This window comes from Physella acuta, unplaced genomic scaffold (genome assembly GCF_028476545.2).
Source record: "Physella acuta isolate Inbredline_101_S28 unplaced genomic scaffold, ASM2847654v3 ptg000088l, whole genome shotgun sequence".
In the NCBI taxonomy this organism is placed as follows: domain Eukaryota; kingdom Metazoa; phylum Mollusca; class Gastropoda; family Physidae; genus Physella; species Physella acuta.
The window spans coordinates 38,679-57,328 of record NW_026731608.1 but is presented as its reverse complement, the minus strand read 5'-3'; the positions used below and the strand labels follow the sequence as shown (position 1 = coordinate 57,328).

General features: G+C 36.7%; 2 protein-coding genes across 2 annotated transcripts; both read right to left on the bottom strand.

The window, feature by feature from the left end:
• Positions 1 to 103: 103 nt before the first annotated feature.
• LOC131927605 (mucin-2-like) lies at positions 104 to 5,686 on the bottom strand. The gene is made up of 10 exons (XM_059283317.1): positions 5,658 to 5,686; positions 5,393 to 5,465; positions 4,788 to 4,865; positions 4,297 to 4,439; positions 3,988 to 4,116; positions 3,364 to 3,519; positions 3,102 to 3,243; positions 2,701 to 2,826; positions 251 to 1,502; positions 104 to 138 (listed from the first exon to the last, which is right to left on the bottom strand). Exons 1-10 carry the CDS (start codon positions 5,684 to 5,686, stop codon positions 104 to 106), a joined length of 2,163 nt encoding a protein of 720 aa, XP_059139300.1.
• A 5,627-nt stretch (positions 5,687 to 11,313) lies between these two features.
• On the bottom strand, positions 11,314 to 18,112 carry LOC131927594 (mucin-2-like). The gene is made up of 7 exons (XM_059283304.1): positions 18,000 to 18,112; positions 17,703 to 17,831; positions 16,226 to 16,384; positions 15,337 to 15,469; positions 14,779 to 14,904; positions 13,203 to 14,326; positions 11,314 to 12,198 (listed from the first exon to the last, which is right to left on the bottom strand). Exons 1-7 carry the CDS (start codon positions 18,110 to 18,112, stop codon positions 12,147 to 12,149), a joined length of 1,836 nt encoding a protein of 611 aa, XP_059139287.1. The 3' UTR covers positions 11,314 to 12,146.
• Positions 18,113 to 18,650: the final 538 nt, after the last annotated feature.

Genomic DNA, 18,650 nt, shown 5'->3' with positions numbered 1-18,650 from the left:
GATGACGTAAAGCTGGTTGTTGGTGTGGTGTTGAGTGGTGATGTTTTCTTTGGTGGTGTGGTGGTACTGCGTAAAGTTGGCAGTGGTATTGTGGTGGTAGGTTTCAATATCGTCGTGGTTGCTGTTGTGACAATAGGGCTACGTGCGGTTGTTGTCGTTGGTGGTGGTGATGGTGGTGTTGTTGTAGTGCTGCGTGTGGTTTGTGTGGTGGTGCGGGTAGTTGTAGTCGTTGGTGTTGGTGTTGCGCTACGTGTAGTCGGTGTTGGTGTTGTTGTAGTGGTGCGTGTGGCTGCTGTTGGTGTTGCTGTGATACGTGTGGTTGTTGCCGTTGTGGTGGGTGTTGTCGTGGGTGTTGTTGTCGTAGTTGGTGTTGGTGTTGCTGTAGTAGTACGTGTGGTTGTTGTTGGTGTTGTTGGTGTTGTTGTAGTGGTACGTGTGGTTGTCGGTGTTGCTGTAGTGGTGCGTGAGGTTGTTGTTGGTGTTGTTGGTGTTGTTGTAGTGGTACGTGTGGTTGTTGCGGGTGTTGTTGGTGTTGTTGTAGTGGTACGTGTGGTTGTTGCGGGTGTTGTTGGTGTTGTTGTAGTGGTACGTGTGGTTGTTGCGGGTGTTGTTGGTGTTGTTGTAGTGGTACGTGTGGTTGTTGCGGGTGTTGTTGGTGTTGTTGTAGTGGTACGTGTGGTTGTTGCGGGTGTTGTTGGTGTTGTTGTAGTGGTACGTGTGGTTGTTGCGGGTGTTGTTGGTGTTGTTGTAGTGGTACGTGTGGTTGTTGCGGGTGTTGTTGGTGTTGTTGTAGTGGTACGTGTGGTTGTTGCGGGTGTTGTTGGTGTTGTTGTAGTGGTACGTGTGGTTGTTGCGGGTGTTGTTGGTGTTGTTGTAGTGGTACGTGTGGTTGTTGCGGGTGTTGTTGGTGTTGTTGTAGTGGTACGTGTGGTTGTTGCGGGTGTTGTTGGTGTTGTTGTAGTGGTATGTGTGGTTGTTGCGGGTGTTGTTGGTGTTGTTGTAGTGGTACGTGTGGTTGTTGCGGGTGTTGTTGGTGTTGTTGTAGTGGTACGTGTGGTTGTTGCGGGTGTTGTTGGTGTTGTTGTAGTGGTACGTGTGGTTGTTGCGGGTGTTGTTGGTGTTGTTGTAGTGGTACGTGTGGTTGTTGCGGGTGTTGTTGGTGTTGTTGTAGTGGTACGTGTGGTTGTTGCGGGTGTTGTTGGTGTTGTTGTAGTGGTACGTGTGGTTGTTGCGGGTGTTGTTGTTGTGGTACGTGTGATTGTTGCGGGTGTTGGTGTAGTGGTACGTGTGGTTGTTGTTGGTGTTGTTGTTGTGGTACGTGTGGTTGCTGCCGTTGTGGTGGGTGTTGTCGTGGGTGTTGTCGAAGTTGGTTTTGGTGTTGTTGTAGTGATACGTGTGGTTGTTGTTGGTGTTGTTGTAGTGATCTGTGTGGTTGTCGTGGGTGTGGTAGTGTATAAACTATTTGTCTGATTTACGTCAACACAGCGGCCTAGGTGACACCACTGTAAAGTTGTTTTATAAAATATATCAGATAAAATATAGCAAAGAAAATATATCAGAGAAAATATAGCAAACAAAATATATCAGAGAAAATATAGCAAACAAAATATATCAGACAGAATATAGCAAAGAAAATATATCAGACAAAATATGACAAACAAAATATGTCAGAAAAAATAAAGCAAACAAAATATATCAGAAATAATATATCAGACAAAATATATCAGACAAAATATATCAGACAAAATATAGCAAACACAATATATCAGACAAAATATAGCAAACAAAATATATCAGAGAAAATATAGCAAACAAAATATATCAGACAGAATATAGCAAAGAAAATATATCAGACAAAATATGACAAACAAAATATGTCAGAAAAAATAAAGCAAACAAAATATATCAGAAATAATATATCAGACAAAATATATCAGACAAAATATATCAGACAAAATATAGCAAACACAATATATCAGACAAAATATAGCAAACAAAATATATCAGAAAAAATATATCAGACAAAATATATCAGACAAAATATATCAGACAAAATATAGCAAACACAATATATCAGACAAAATATAGCAAACAAATATATCAGACAAAATATAGCAAACAAATATATCAGACCTCATATCACATAACAGACAGACAGCAGACAAAATATATTAGATAAAATAAAGTGAAAAAAAATTACTTTTCTGAAATGAAAGCGATAACATTTCTACTTTATGGGAATATGTATATAGTGTACTCCCCCCCCCCCCCTACATAAACATCCCGACATAAACAACTACCTTGTATCATTGACAGACTAGAATATCGTGATATAAAGACGTTTGTTTACCTTATATCATTGACAGACTAGAATATCGTGATATAAAGACGTTTGTTTACCTTATATCATTGACAGACTAGAATATCGTGATATAAAGACGTTTGTTTACCTTGTATCATTGACAGACTAGAATATCGTGATATAAAGACGTTTGTTTACCTTATATCATTGACAGACTAGAATATCGTGATATAAAGACGTTTGTTTACCTTGTATCATTGACAGACTAGAATATCGTGATATAAAGATGTTTGTTTACCTTATATCATTGACAGACTAGAATATCGTGATATAAATACGTTTGTTTACCTTGTATCATTGACAGACTAGAATATCGTGTTATACAGATGTTTGTTTACCTTGTCCAGTCCACACGGTGTGTACTCTAGAGGCAAGATGGACACACAGCTGGATGTGTTGGACGGGACACTACACATCATGCCGCTACACATCACCGCCTCCCCACCCACCCTCCACTGCTGGAGCTACACACGGGAATACAAGGAGATAATGATTCGGTTAGCCGTACATGAATCGTCTTAGAGCAGGTGCAGTAGAATAGCGTAAAGTCAGTGTTTATCTACACAAAACAAAACTCAAACGTCTACTCTAAAACACCACTAGTTGTGTTTACATAGAGGATCTAGTATACGTGGAACTAATGGGTCAATTATGTGTCAGATGGTTGTAGCAAAGTTTATATATTTATGACAATAAAACTATGTCACGTGGTGTTAAGATATTTTTGTATACGTCTTACAGGACAGTAGGTGCTGGTTGAGTTTCTCATGGCACGTTGACATTGTTTGTCTCGGCTAAAGACCTCTCCTGCCCTTTGTCCTGGTCCAGGACTTGGTAGGACATCGTTTGATGACGTGTATTCTGGTAATGTGCACGTTTTCCTAACACAGATATGTGTTATATATATATATATATATATATATATATATATATATATATATATATATATATATATATATCGATTCTCTTGTCTAACTGTTTGATTAAAGTCATCAGTTTACCCATTCAGATAATATTTAAAAGCGCTGATGGAACATGGAGAAAATCTCCAAAAGTTTCCCTCCTGTGAGGCTGGAATCAGATTTCTGTAGTAGGTGGCCATGATGTACATGTCGGCGTCGCTGCAGGCTGTCAGGCCGTCGTGCTGAGCAGACAGGCTGTAACAGAGATCTTGTTGCTGTAGTTTGGTTGGTGTTGTAGGTTGGTTGGTGTTGTAGGTTGGTTGGTGTTGTAGGTTGGTTGGTGTTGTAGGTTGGTTGGTGTTGTAGTTTGGTTGGTGTTGTAGTTAGGTTGGTGTTGTAGGTGGTTGGTGTTGTTGTTAGGTTGGTGTTGTAGGTTGGTTGTTGTTGGCTATATTGGGGATCGGTGTTGGATTTTGGTTGGTGTTTAAATTTGGATGATGTTGTAGGTTGGTTGGTGTTGTTTGGTTGGTTTTAAAAATAGGTGTTGGTGTGTTTGGTGTTGTATTTGGTTGGTGTCATGCAATATCAGCACTAATAAGCGTCATTGTTTTAGAGCCTTTATGCCGTGGTACTAATGTGGTTAACATCAAATGCTAAACCCTACGTGTTTTATTGAGCTACAAATGCTCACATTCATTGATCAGATTGAACATAAAACTGTACCTGTGTCCCAGCTCATGAGCAGCTAAGATCCCCAGTCCCCCGTCAAACGAGTTCTCTATGATAGAAACTGCCTGATTGGTGCAGACCTTACCCACAAGTGCCACGCCCATGTGGTTTGATACATCGAAACTGTCAACCATTGATGGTGCGAAACAAAACAAAAATAATTATGAGCAAGGGAGGTAACTTAGGTTAATAAATATGGTTAAATGCTGCTTAAAAATAGTTTTGTTGACGCGGTCGATAAAATTTCAAGGAATGATCTAAAAAATAATTCGATAAAATCCTTTTATTAAGCTAACTATTTACCCCGTGAACAGCATGTAGTGGTCGCTGAGTGGAATATCAACCTGGTACGGTATCCACGCAATGAACGAGTTAAGTCCCTTGGTCTGATCAAATACACCATACGAGTTCACCAAATTCCTGATGAAACTGTCCTCTTTGATGCTCTGTAGAGTTTCAGTAGGACATAATATGAGACACATAAATCACATACAAATCAAAACGCATAGTATCTAATTTTATATATAGGCCTTTATAAAGTAATATACTATATATACTTTATACACACACACACACACACACACACACACATATATATATATATATATATATATATATATATATATATATATATATATATATATATATATATATATATATATATATATATATATATATATATCCGGAAAATGTAATGTATTTTATAAAATGAAGTTCGCTGTCAGAGAAGGTAAGAAATATGAGTAGATATTTTAATATGTAATTACTTTATAAGTATATTGTGTATAACTGACCGTTAAAACTTTGAGAACTGTGACAGTTGTCCTGATCTGTATAGAAGGGTCAACGATTGTTTGGTAGCGGATGTTGATCTGGTGGACGATATTCAGTTGTATTAGGATATTTATTGTACATTTCTAGATGGTTGATTTTCAATATAACGGTTCTAAATATCTGTTTTTTTAAGTTAAAACGAATTTAAAATGTTATTAAAATAATAATTATCATACAAAATTTATGAATATAATTATACACAACTTAAAAAGTTATTTAAACTGGATATATCTACTAAAAATTTAAAATGTCATTCAAATTAAACATAGTTAGGCAAAATTATTTGAAAAATCACTAAAAATAAACATAATTTAAAACGACATTAACACGTATAATGTGTCGGTTAAAATGCCATTACATGTGTAATGTGTGAGTAAAAATGTCATTACACGTTTAATGTGTGAGTAAAAATGTCATTACATATGTAATGTGTGAGTAAAAATTTCATTACACGTGTAATGTGTGATTAAAAATGTCCTTAACACGTGTAATGTGTCGGTTAAAATGCCATAACATGTGTAATATGTGAGTAAAAAAGTCTATAGCACGTGCAATGTGTGAGTACCATATGAGCCACGTAGGTGTACCACACCCGGATTGCCGTCAGAGCATTGGTTGGACCTTCAAGCGCCACCCATCTGTGGACAGACCGAGATATTTTAGTTTGGAAATACATTTTTTTGCCTCGTAATTATTTTAAAATGACAAAAAAAATAATGTGTACACCGTTTTCCCATTTTACTACCTCCTATCCATTCCCTTGCTGTAATCAACAACCACCCCACTTACTTGGTGTATCAGCGAAGTCTACAACCCCCCCCCCCACTTACTTGCTGTAATCAGCGAAGTCTACAACCATCCCCCACCTCCACCCCACTTACTTGCTGTAATCAGCGAAGTCTACAACCATCCCCCACCCTCCACCCCCCATCCCACTTACTTGCTGTAATCAGCGAAGTCTACAACCATCCCCCACCCCACCCCACTTACTTGCTGTAATCAGCGAAGTCTACAACCAACCCCACCCCCACCCCACTTACTTGCTGTAATCAGCGAAGTCTACAACCATCCCCCACCCTCCACCCCCCAACCCACTTACTTGCTGTAATCAGCGAAGTCTACAACCATCCTCCCCCACCCCACCCCACTTACTTGCTGTAATCAGCGAAGTCTACAACCATGGCAATCTCTACAGTGTGTACAACTGTTGCCCTTTTGCGACGTGAGGAAGAAAGTTTTGGTTGTCTGCCCTTGTGTTGGGTCCTTACCAGTTCCGGACTCTCTAGAAAGAGCAAAACATAAATCGCTAATTATTGATACCAAGTTTTGTTAATCATTAAAATGAAGTTCATTAATATTGTCAAGCTAGCAGTAAATCTTGTCCCTTTTATTATTGAATTTAGTATTCTTTCAATTAAATTGTAATGATTAATCTTCTTTCTAATTAGATTCAAAATGATATATCCTTGCATTATCACCGGTGACGAACGTATCTTGAATAAAATGGGTCAACGTTGAGTTACAAGATTTGCCACAAACAGGCAAACAAACAGACATTGTGAACTAAAGAGCAGTGTATTAAAAAACTGTCACCTCACCTACAGGGTCGATAATCCCGTCATTTAAAAAATGGGTGGTTTTATTAGACATAAAGTGGGAAATTTTATGCAAATGGAGGTCACCGTCTGCACTACGTCTGTCCCTGTCTAACGGTTCAACCTGCCACTCCACCGTGTCGTGTGCAAAGTTTCCCTCCTGTAAACAAAGATGGATATTAGCTTTGATATTTATTTATTTATTTATTTATTTATTTATTCATTCATTTATTCATTCATTCATTCATTCATTCATTCATTCATTCATTCATTCATTCATTCATTCATTCATTCATTCATTCATTCATTCATTCATTCATTCATTCATTCATTCATTCATTCATTCATTCATTCATTCATTCATTCATTCATTCATTCATTCATTCATTCATTCATTCATTCATTCATTCATTCATTCATTCATTCATTCATTCATTCATTCATTCATTCATTCATTCATTCATTCATTCATTCATTCATTCATTCATTCATTCATTCATTCATTCATTCATTCATTCATTCATTCATTCATTCATTCATTCATTCATTCATTCATTCATTCATTCATTCATTCATTCATTCATTCATTCATTCATTCATTCATTCATTCATTCAATTAATTTATTTATTTATTTGTTTATTTGTTTTTTGTTTATTTATTTTATTTATTTATTTATTTATTTATTTAATTTATTTATTTATTTATTTATTTATTTATTTATTTATTTATTTATTTATTTATTTATTTATTTATTTATTTATTTATTTATTTATTTATTTATTTATTTATTTATTTATTTATTTATTTATTTATTTATTTATTTATTTATTTATTTATTTATTTATTTATTTATTTATTTATTTATTTATTTATTTATTTATTTATTTATTTATTTATTTATTTATTTATTTATTTATTTATTTATTTATTTATTTATTTATTTATTTATTTATTTATTTATTTATTTATTTATTTATTTATTTATTTATTTATTTATTTATTTATTTATTTATTTATTTATTTATTTATTTATTTATTTATTTATTTATTTATTTATTTATTTATTTATTTATTTATTTATTTATTTATTTATTTATTTATTTATTTATTTATTTATTTATTTATTTATTTATTTATTTATTTATTTATTTATTTATTTATTTATTTATTTATTTATTTATTTATTTATTTATTTATTTATTTATTTATTTATTTATTTATTTATTTATTTATTTATTTATTTATTTATTTATTTATTTATTTATTTATTTATTTATTTATTTATTTATTTATTTATTTATTTATTTATTTATTTATTTATTTATTTATTTATTTATTTATTTATTTATTTATTTATTTATTTATTTATTTATTTATTTATTTATTTATTTATTTATTTATTTATTTATTTATTTATTTATTTATTTATTTATTTATTTATTTATTTATTTATTTATTTATTTATTTATTTATTTATTTATTTATTTATTTATTTATTTATTTATTTATTTATTTATTTATTTATTTATTTATTTATTTATTTATTTATTTATTTATTTATTTATTTATTTATTTATTTATTTATTTATTTATTTATAATTATATTTTTTATTCCTTTTTAATTACATTTTTGTATATATATTTATTCATTTATAGATCCTAGTAAATGTAATTCTAGGTACGCATATGTTTTAAATTTCGTTCTAGCTATGCATATGTTTTAAATTTCTTTCTAGGTATGCATATGTTTTTAATTTCGCAGCTCTATAAGTTACCAATGTGTATTTCCCAGCCAACCTCTTCACAATAAACGCTCCGTTATGTTTTGAGTCGGTGTATACAGCCACGTCCTGTTGAGAGAAAAATTAGAGTGGATTGATGTAATTTTAGAACATAGTATCAGTGGCAAGTATCATCTGTTTGATCTTATTGAAATCTTTTACCTGCATGTCGTGTGTTGTAGCACCTGATCCACTAGTTACTGTAGGAAGTAACCTTGACCTCTCTAGATGTAAGGAAACAACCTCGCCATTTACCTGCATGTCCTGTGTTGTAGCACCTGGTCCACTAGTTACTGTAGGAAGTAACCTTGACCTCTCTAGGTGTAAGGAAACAACCTCGCCATTTACCTGCATGTCCTGTGTTGTAGCACCTGGTCCACTAAGTAACCTTGACCTCTCAAGATGTAAGCCTCGCCATTTACCTGCATGTCCTGTGTTGTAGCACCTGGTTCACTAGTTACTGTAGGAAGTAACCTTGACCTCTCTAGATGTTAGGAAACCTTCTCGCCATTTACCTGCATGTCCTGTGTTGTAGCACCTGGTCCACTAGTTACTGTAGGAAGTAACCTTGACCTCTCTAGATGTAAGGAAACCTTCTGGTCCTTGAGGACAAAGTCCAGTGTAAGAAGGTCCGGCATCCAGGGCTCCACATTTCTTCTGGCTCTGGTACTGGACCTCTCAGAGACGGACACGATGTACTCTGTGGCAGACGACAGTGGGGTGTACAGGCACGAGGAAATTGATTGAAAAAAACATCATATTGTAAAAATGTAAAATTCATTTACACAATTAATATGTAGACCTATATATATTTTTATATATGTATATATATATATATATATATATATATATATATATATATATATATATATATATATATGTATATATATATATATATATATGTATATATATATATATGTATATATATATATATATATGTATATATATATATGTATATATATATATATATATATATATATATATATATATATATATATATATATATATATATATATAATTTATTATATATTCCAAGATGGCCATATTTTCAGAAGGTTCTCTGGTACATGCAAATATTGGCCCTTAAGTACCCTATACCTTTAACATACACAAATTTTAAAAAAGGCTGTAATTAATTAAAAAGTTTTTTTACCGGTTTTTTTCGGAGCCTACCCTTAAATTCAGTATTAATAAAACTCATTATTAATATAATTCAATGTTAGTCCACATGATTGATAAAAATAAAATACGGCTGTAATTCAACACTAACGCAAAAAAAATGAAATTAAATATGTCATTACCTTCTAAAGCAGCAGCACTGTCAACCAAACACCACGCCACCAGATACAACCAAACCAACAATTTCAACTCCCGCAACATGTTTCTCTACATAACTCACTTCACGTGCATTGGAAATCTCTGTGTTGTCTGGTACGTATGCCTGGTACGTATGTGTGCTATGTATGTCTGGTACGTATGGTGATGTTGTGGAGTAGTTGGCCAGATACAGAAGATGTCTGACTTTGATCCACTTTTATAACGAAGTGTAGACATAAAAAGGTGTACCCGTGACGTCACGGCATGTAAATCAGGGACCTGATATTGTCGGGTACCAATGTTGTAAGACTCCCTTACTCCCCCCACCCTCTCCACACCCAGAACAAACTCTCTTTCTGTACTGGTTTCTTGATAGTTCAATAGTTAAAGGGGGAAAAAAGCAATAGTGTTAGGGTATAGGTGGTTGTAGGGGTAGGAGACTAATAAGGTAATGTGGTTGGTGGAGGAGTTGGTGGACGGATTAACGGAAAGGTTGGTGGAGGAATTGGTGGATGGATTAATGGAAAGATGTTGAAATCTTGTTTTTCCATTCTTACCAAAATTTCTCCGTATAAAATTTGTCTATGAGAGGAAATTTTTATTTTTATTTTATGTAGACTTACATTCTGTTTATGTTTTTATACATCAGTTAGACCTACTCACGGTAAAACTACGATCATCAACGGGCGCGCTTTAATTAGATCTACCTGCTAAACTAGATTTTTTTTTTTTTTGATTTTTTTTTTAAAAACACCATTGTTTGTAGGCCCAATGTTTATTTTTTTGCAGGCTCGTTAACCGTTTCGTGTGTGTTGTAATATTTTACACTTTGTTGTTAAATTTAGCGTGGTGACATTCACATAGATCCGACCCCCACATGGTGACATTCACATAGATCCGACCCCCACATGGTGACATTCACATAGATCCGACCCCCCCCCCCAATTCCCTCCAGTCAACACGCGACTTCTAAAGTCGATTTGATTTTCGGAACTCCCCTTCCACCCCCCACCCCCACCCCTTCCACCCCCACCCCTTCCAGCCCCCCACACCCCACCATCTATCTTATATGGGTGTAAATGGTGTGACTACCTTTGTGGATTAAGAACAACCGAGTAAAAGTCTCGAGACATTGAGGTACAAGAGCAGCTGATAATTGCCCGAATGACATTTGCCCGAAGGCCTTTTTTAGGGAGTGGATAATTGTCAGAGATGGACAATTTCCCTAAAGCCACTTGCGAGAAGGCAAACTGCCCAAAACGTAAATAATAATACCCAATTAAAGTAAAAAGTTCTAAGAAAATTGATAATAACACAACACTAATTAATGTATTAAGAAATCTAGGAAAACATGCAAAGTAATTTTTAAGGTCGTTGATTGTTTTATTATATTAGTGATTATTTAATTATGTTGATTGTTTAAACATGAAATGTGTTAAAATTAAATGTTTTTTCACTTATGTCATAGAAAAATGCCCAAGTTCAAGGACACAATCAACGTTCAATTAAAACTTGATATTTATCCCCCAATTTGTCTTGACTGGCTTGACTTCTGCACGAATGTTGACGCTAGGTCAACCTGGGTCAACGGGTAAAGTCAACGGTTGGACCCGAATGAAAGGGGATCTTTTTTTCTTGGGGCGGGACTTCCAACTTTGTAGGGGACATAAGCCCAGTTTTTTTTTTAAAATATTAGGCCCTGGAATGAATACTTTGACACCGCATCTAAATTGACTTATGTTAAAATATTCCAGAGACCTTATGCAAAAATACTAAAAAGCACATCCGCGGTATTGGATAGCAAATTTATTTGTTTTACAGTTTTATTTCAAGGTGTATACATTTGTATAAGGCATTTGTGAAAGTAAATGTATCATGCAAAAAACGGGTTTCATTAGGTGCAGTGGAGCGTGACACCTTATAAAACATTAGCATAAGCCTGGACAATACGACGTGTTTGATCTCATAATTGCCACGCAATAACAAACGATTCAAACACGGACAACGTAATTTGGACAAGAATTTTAAACAAAACGTGAATCGTACAGGACAAGTGTCACGTGGTTTCTTAGAGCAGAAGTGGTTGGTGTAGGAAACAGGAGAAGGGCAGTAAACAGAGGGCTGGAGTTCAGAACAAGTTGTGTATACATTCTCATTCAATCGGAACAAATGGTGTTTACAGTCACATTGAATGAGAACAAATTGTGCATACAGCCACACTGAGTCATAACGAGTTGTGTATGTATTCAAACCGAATCAGTAAATAAATTGTGTATACATTCACATATAATGAGAACATATTGTGTTTACAGTGACATTGAATGAGAACAAATAGCATACATTTTCACACTAAATGATAGCAAACTGTGCAGACCGAGTTTGTGTATGTATTCAAACTGAATCAGTAAATAAATTGTGTATACATTCACATGGAATTATAACATATATCAAATATTTTCCCACTAAATGATAGCAAATTGTGCATATCGTCATACTGAATCAAAACGAGTTGTGTAAGCATTCACAGGTTTTTTAATCAGAAAAAAATATTGTATACATTCCCACTGAATGAGAACAAGTTATGTATACATTCACTGAAGTAACATGTACGTCTCTCAAGCCCTTTTACTGTGACGGTTGGCCGCTTCTTTGTTCTGTTTCTGGTGTCTTTAATAAGCTGGTAATGAGAAATTAATCAATTAAATATTTTGAAATATTCAAACCGATATTAAAAGAGCGTAATGGATTTTTGTACTAGCAAAAGTATTCCTAAAAATAATTAGTAGAAAAATGGATTCCTAAACAATAATTAGTAGAAAAATGGATTCCTAAACAATAATTTGTAGAAAAATGGATTCCTAAACAATAATTAGTAGCAAAATGGATTCCTAAACAATAATTAGTAGAAAAATGGATTCCTAAACAATAATTAGTAGAAAAATGGATTCCTAAACAATAATTAGTAAAAAAAATGGATTCCTAAACAATAATTAGTAGAAAAATGGATTCCTAAACAATAATTAGTAGAGAAATGGATTCTTAAACAATAATTAGTAGAAAAATTGATTCCTAAACAATAATTAGTAGAAAAATGAAGTCGATTAAAAAAATTCTACAAAGATATGGCAAACAGAAGAAACTTTCACTGGAAAAAATGAAATTCACAAAAATATTTAACTAGAAAAATGGAATCCAAAAAAATATTTCACCAGATAAATGGAATAAACAAAAATATTACAAGATAATTGAGTTCACAAAAATATTACTTGAAAATGGAATCCACGAAAATATTACTAGATAATGGATTCAACAAAAATATTTGTTCTAGAAAATTCACAAAAATATGTTTTCTAGATATTGGAATCCACAATAAATATTTCACAAGAAAATGGAATCCACAAAAATATTACTAGATTATGGAATCCACAAAAATATTTTTTCTAGAAAATGGAATCCACAAAAATATTTTTTCTAGAAAATGGAATCCACAAAAATATTTTTACTGGAAAACGGCATCGATAAAAATATTTTACTAGAAAAATGGCATCAACAAAAAATATTTCACCAGAAAAATGGAATCGACAAAAATATTTTTACTGTAAAATAGCATCCATTAAAATATTTTACTGAAAAAAATGGCATTGAAAAAAACTATTTCACCAGATAAATTGCATCACTTACTTCTTACAACTCATCCAGCCGTCCAAGTTTCTGAGATAGATAAACATTGCACAGCCGTCCAAAGGGATCGATCCAAATATGTTGGACTTTTGGGGGTTGTCGGGTTGTTGTGTCAAGGGGTTGTCGGGTTGGTGTGTCAGGGGGTTGTCGGGTTGTTGTGCGAGTTGCTGTTGAAGTTTTGAGAGTTGTGATTGTAAAGCTTGGAGAAGGTTGTCGGGTTGTGGGAGGTGTAACTCTAGTGGTTGATGGAGGTTGCTCCCATGTTTAATGTTGGATGCCTGACCGAGACTATTGTCTTGTATTGGCTGGTTGACGGGTTGGACGTTTTGTTGGGTTGAGCCTGGGGCTGGTTGCATTGACTGAACTGAGTGAATCGTCAAGGACTGAGCTTGGTTTGATTGATCAAACTGGTTATGAAAGGAAAACTGAAATATTTGTGAATTTGTAATAGTTGATCCTGTTTTGTCTGTAGAAGTTTGTTGTTGTTGAAGTTTTAAAATGTAGTCAGTTTGTTGTCTGGTCATCATGTTGTTGCTTTGTTCCGCTGATGAATAAGACACAGATTTAGAGGATAGATTCATTGAGTTGTTTGTTGTTAAATTTTGTATTTGCTGCATCTCTAGCGAGCACGTTCTGGTGGTGTCTGTGTGGTTCTTTAGTTTTGGTTCGGTGGTTGGTCTATCTGGGTCGTGATTTGTGGTAGGGATTTCTTTAGGCTGGGTTGGTGGAGGGTTGGTGGAGGTAGGGTTGGCTGTGGTAGGGTTGGCTGTGGTAGGGTTGGCTGTGGTAGGGTTGGCTGCTTTATCAGCTGTTCCATCAGGCGGTGCGGCTGTTCGCGAAGGCGGTGCGGCTGTTCCATCAGGCGGTGCGGCTGTTCCATCAGGCGGTGCGGCTGTTCCATCAGGCGGTGCGGCTGTTCCATCAGGCGGTGCGGCTGTTCCATCAGGCGGTGCGGCTGTTCCATCAGGCGGTGCGGCTGTTCCATCAGGCGGTGAGGCTGTTCCATCAGGCGGTGCAAGAGACGTGTTTTGGGTGACATCAGCAGTTGTTGCCGTGCCTGCAGCTTCTGGTTCACTGGTGGCTTGTGTTGAAAGGTTGCTGACACAGTGACCGGCATAGCACCACTGAAAGACACAAGAACGGCATACAGTGACCGGCATAGCACCACTGAAAGACACAAGAACCGGAATACAGTGACCGGCATAGCACCACTGAAAGACACAAGAACCGGAATACAGTGACCGGCATAGCACCACTGAAAGACAAAAGAACGGCATACAGTAACCGGCATAGCACCATTGAAAGACACAAGAACCGGTTTAAAAATACTATTGTGAGCATTTATTATTTACGTATATCAATGTATAAATCACTTAAAGCTCACGATTTTAACGACATTAACTGAGCAATATTGAGGAGCAAACGATTCAATCAACATAAACTCATGAGTAATGTGATACAAACGATTCAGTCAACATTAATTGAACAATAATGTGACACAAACGATTCAGTCACCAGTGAGCAATAATGTGACACAAACGATTCAGTCACCAGTAAACAATAATGTGGTACAGACCATGTTGTCCCCGCACGCTGTGTGTTCCAGTGGTAACGTGATGTAGCAAAATGTCGAGTCATCAACTGAGCTACAGAACATCCCGCTACAGACTAGATGCTCTCCCCCGTTCATTTGTTGGACGTCCTGTGGGTTAGGAGAGGTCAATGTAGTGAGAATGTTTTTGTGTTTGGTTGGTGGTCGGGTGAGATCGCACATTTTTGGGGTTTATCCCTTATCCTACATGTTTGGGCGTTTATCCCTTATCCTACATGTTTGAGCGTTTATCCCTTATCCTACATGTTTGGGCGTTTATCCCTTATCCTACATGTTTGAGCGTTTATCCCTTATCCTACATGTTTGGGCGTTTATCCCTTATCCTACATGTTTGAGCGTTTATCCCTTATCCTACATGTTTGAGCGTTTATCCCTTATTCTACATGTTTGAGCGTTTATCCCTTATTCTACATGTTTGAGCGTTTATCCCTTATCCTACATGTTTGAGCGTTTATCCCTTATCCTACCAACATGACGTATATCCCTTATCCTACGTGTGTGTGCTTATATCCCTTATCCTACCTTACAGTAATGGCTGCCAGAGTCACGTGATGACCGTGCACACTGCTCGTCTTTGGTCAACACCTGCCCTGGACTTGGTCCACTTGGTAAAACGTTTGACTGTTTTGTCTTCTCAGGTAAAGTACAGTCGGTTCTTCAACAGTTAAATAAAATTTAGAAGTAATTATGGTAATAATTATGTTAATACTTATGCACATGTGAAATATAGGCATTTTTTTCAGTACAACAGATACAAGTATCATTTTAGTTAAAGTAAAAATTACAAATGGACATCTTATTTTAGTTTTTAATTTACTTCACAGTAGCGAGGATTGAATGTCGAGCTAGTATTTAAATATTTTCAGTTTCTTTGATCAATGTTACGATGGGTTTTATTACAAATTCCATCAGACAGAGAGTTCAGATCACAGGTTCGGTTCCGTGTATCCCTGAGTCAACTCAGCTCTGATTGGTACCTGACTCGTGTCTAGGAAGTAAAGACGGCTGGGCATATTGCCGTCCACATTTAATTTTATATGCCGAGGTCAGCGAAACTGAATCATCTGCCCCGTGGAAAATGTTGTCCAACTTGGAACTTTATAAAAGAACTGAATTTCATTACAGAACTTAAATTTATTACAGAACTTAACTGTATTACAGAACTTAAATTTATTACAGAACTTAAATTTATTACAGAACTTAAATTTATTACAGAACTTAAGTTTACTACAGAAATTAAGTTTACTACAGAATTTAACTTTGATCAAGAAGTTAATTTTAATAGAACTTAACTTTGCTACAGAACGTAACTTTGTTACAGCACTTAACTTTGCTACAGAACTTAACCTCAAAACATAACCTGAGGTCACGGAGCTGAACAAAAAGCTGAACTGTTGCCAGCAGAACTTACATCTGTAGATACGTCTTGAAGGCCTTGATGGAGCAGGGGGAAAACCTCCATGGGTTGCCCTCGTTGCTGGGGTCCACAGAGCTGGACGACACTGTGGACATGATGTACTGGTCATCGTCACGACAGGAGTCAGTGTTGGCGTCATGACTCGCTGACAGGCTGGGGAGGTTTGAGTCAGCTGTGTTAAACTCAAAGATGTGGGAAGAAATGCGTGTTTGGTGTGCATCTTTAAAAACATGCGTAAAATTTGTAAAATCGCAATTAGTATTGATCTACAGCTGTCTTTGATTTGTCACATGAAACAAAATCACGAGGCATGGAAAACATCTGTCACCACCACACAACACCTGTCACCACCACACACACCTGTCACCACCACACACACCTGTCACCACCACACACACCTGTCAACACCACACACACCTGTCACCACCACACACACCTGTCATCACCACACACACCTGTCACCACCACACACACCTGTCACCACCACACACACCTGTCACCACCACAACACACCTGTCACCACCACAACACACCTGTCACCACTACACACCTGTCACCACCATAACACACCTGTTACCACCACAACACACCTGTCACCACAACACACATATCACCACAACACACCTGTCACCACCACAACACACCTGTCACCACCACAACACACTTGTCACCACCACACACACCTGTCACCACTACACACCTGTCACCACCATAACACACCTGTTACCACCATAACACACCTGTCACCACCACAACACACATATCACCACTACACACCTGTGAACACCACAACACACCTGTCACCACCACTACACACCTGTCACTATCACATCACACCTGTCACCACCACTACACACCTGTCACTATCACATCACACCTGTCACCACCACAACACACCTGTCACCACAACACACCTTTCACCACCACAACACACCTGTCACCACCACAACACACCTGTCACCACCACAACACACCTGTCACCACAACACACCTGTCACCACCACAACACACCTGTGAACACCACAACACACCTGTGAACACCACAACACACCTGTCACAACAACACATCTGTCACCACAACACACCTGTCACTATCACATCACACCTGTCACCACCACAACACACCTGTAACCACAACACACCTGTCACCACCACAACACACCTGTCACCACCACAACACACCTGTCACCACAACACACCTGTCACCACAACACACCTGTCACCACAACACACCTGTCACCACAACACATCTGTCACCACCACAACACACCTGTCACCACCACACACACCTGTCACCACAACACACCTGTCACAACAACACATCTGTCACCACCACAACACACCTGTCACAACAACACATCTGTCACCACCACAACACACCTGTCACCACAACACACCTGTCACCACAACACACCTGTCACAACAACACATCTGTCACCACCACAACACACCTGTCACCACCACTACACACCTGTGACCCAGCTCGTGTGCTGCTATCAGACCGACCAGGCCGTCCACTGTACTTTTGATTATGGAGACACCAAAGGGCGTGCATGCACTGCTCATGTAGGCTCGACCTGTGAACTCTTCCACCTCCATCCTGTACACACAGCAGAACTCACTCAGTGGGTTGTTTTATCTTAGGCTAACATTGTACTCAACAACAATATATATATATATATATATATATATATATATATATATATATATATATATATATATATATATTTATATAAACAATCTAGAAAAAGATGAAGTGCCAACGCACCCAGTAAACAGCATGTAGTGATCACTGGGTGGGATGTCCTTCTGTTGTTGATGCCAGACGACGAATCTCTCAAGTCCAGTGTTGGCGTTAAACACGTCGTTGACGTGAAACATTTGCACGAACTCGTCGTGGTGAGCTTTCTCATGTAGGGAGACAGAGGACACGGCGTAAAGCGAGACTAGGAGACGGCGTAAAGCGAGACAAGGACACGGCGTAAAGCGAGACAAGGACACGGCGTAAAGCGAGACAAGGGGTGTAAAGCGAGACAAGGACACGGCGAAAAGCGAGACAAGTACACGACGTAAAGCGAGACAAGGGCTGTAAAGCGAGACAAGGACATGACGTTAAGCGAGACATGGACACGGCGTAAGGCGTAAAGCGAGACAACTACACGGCGTAAAGCGAGACAAGGACACAGCGTAAAGCGAGATTGTTTACATTTAACACAACCTGTCTGTATCAGTCGAACCTAGATCACACTGTCACCATCAGCAATCTCAAGTCTATGGTCTATGGTTGAGTAGGGTGTAGCAACAGTCAGTCAAGTCAGTCAAGTCAATTGTCTTTTGTCTCTGTCATTTCTCTCTGTCATTACTAACACACTGTAAAATAAATGATCGTAGGCCTACCATTTAGTAAACTCACTGTTAA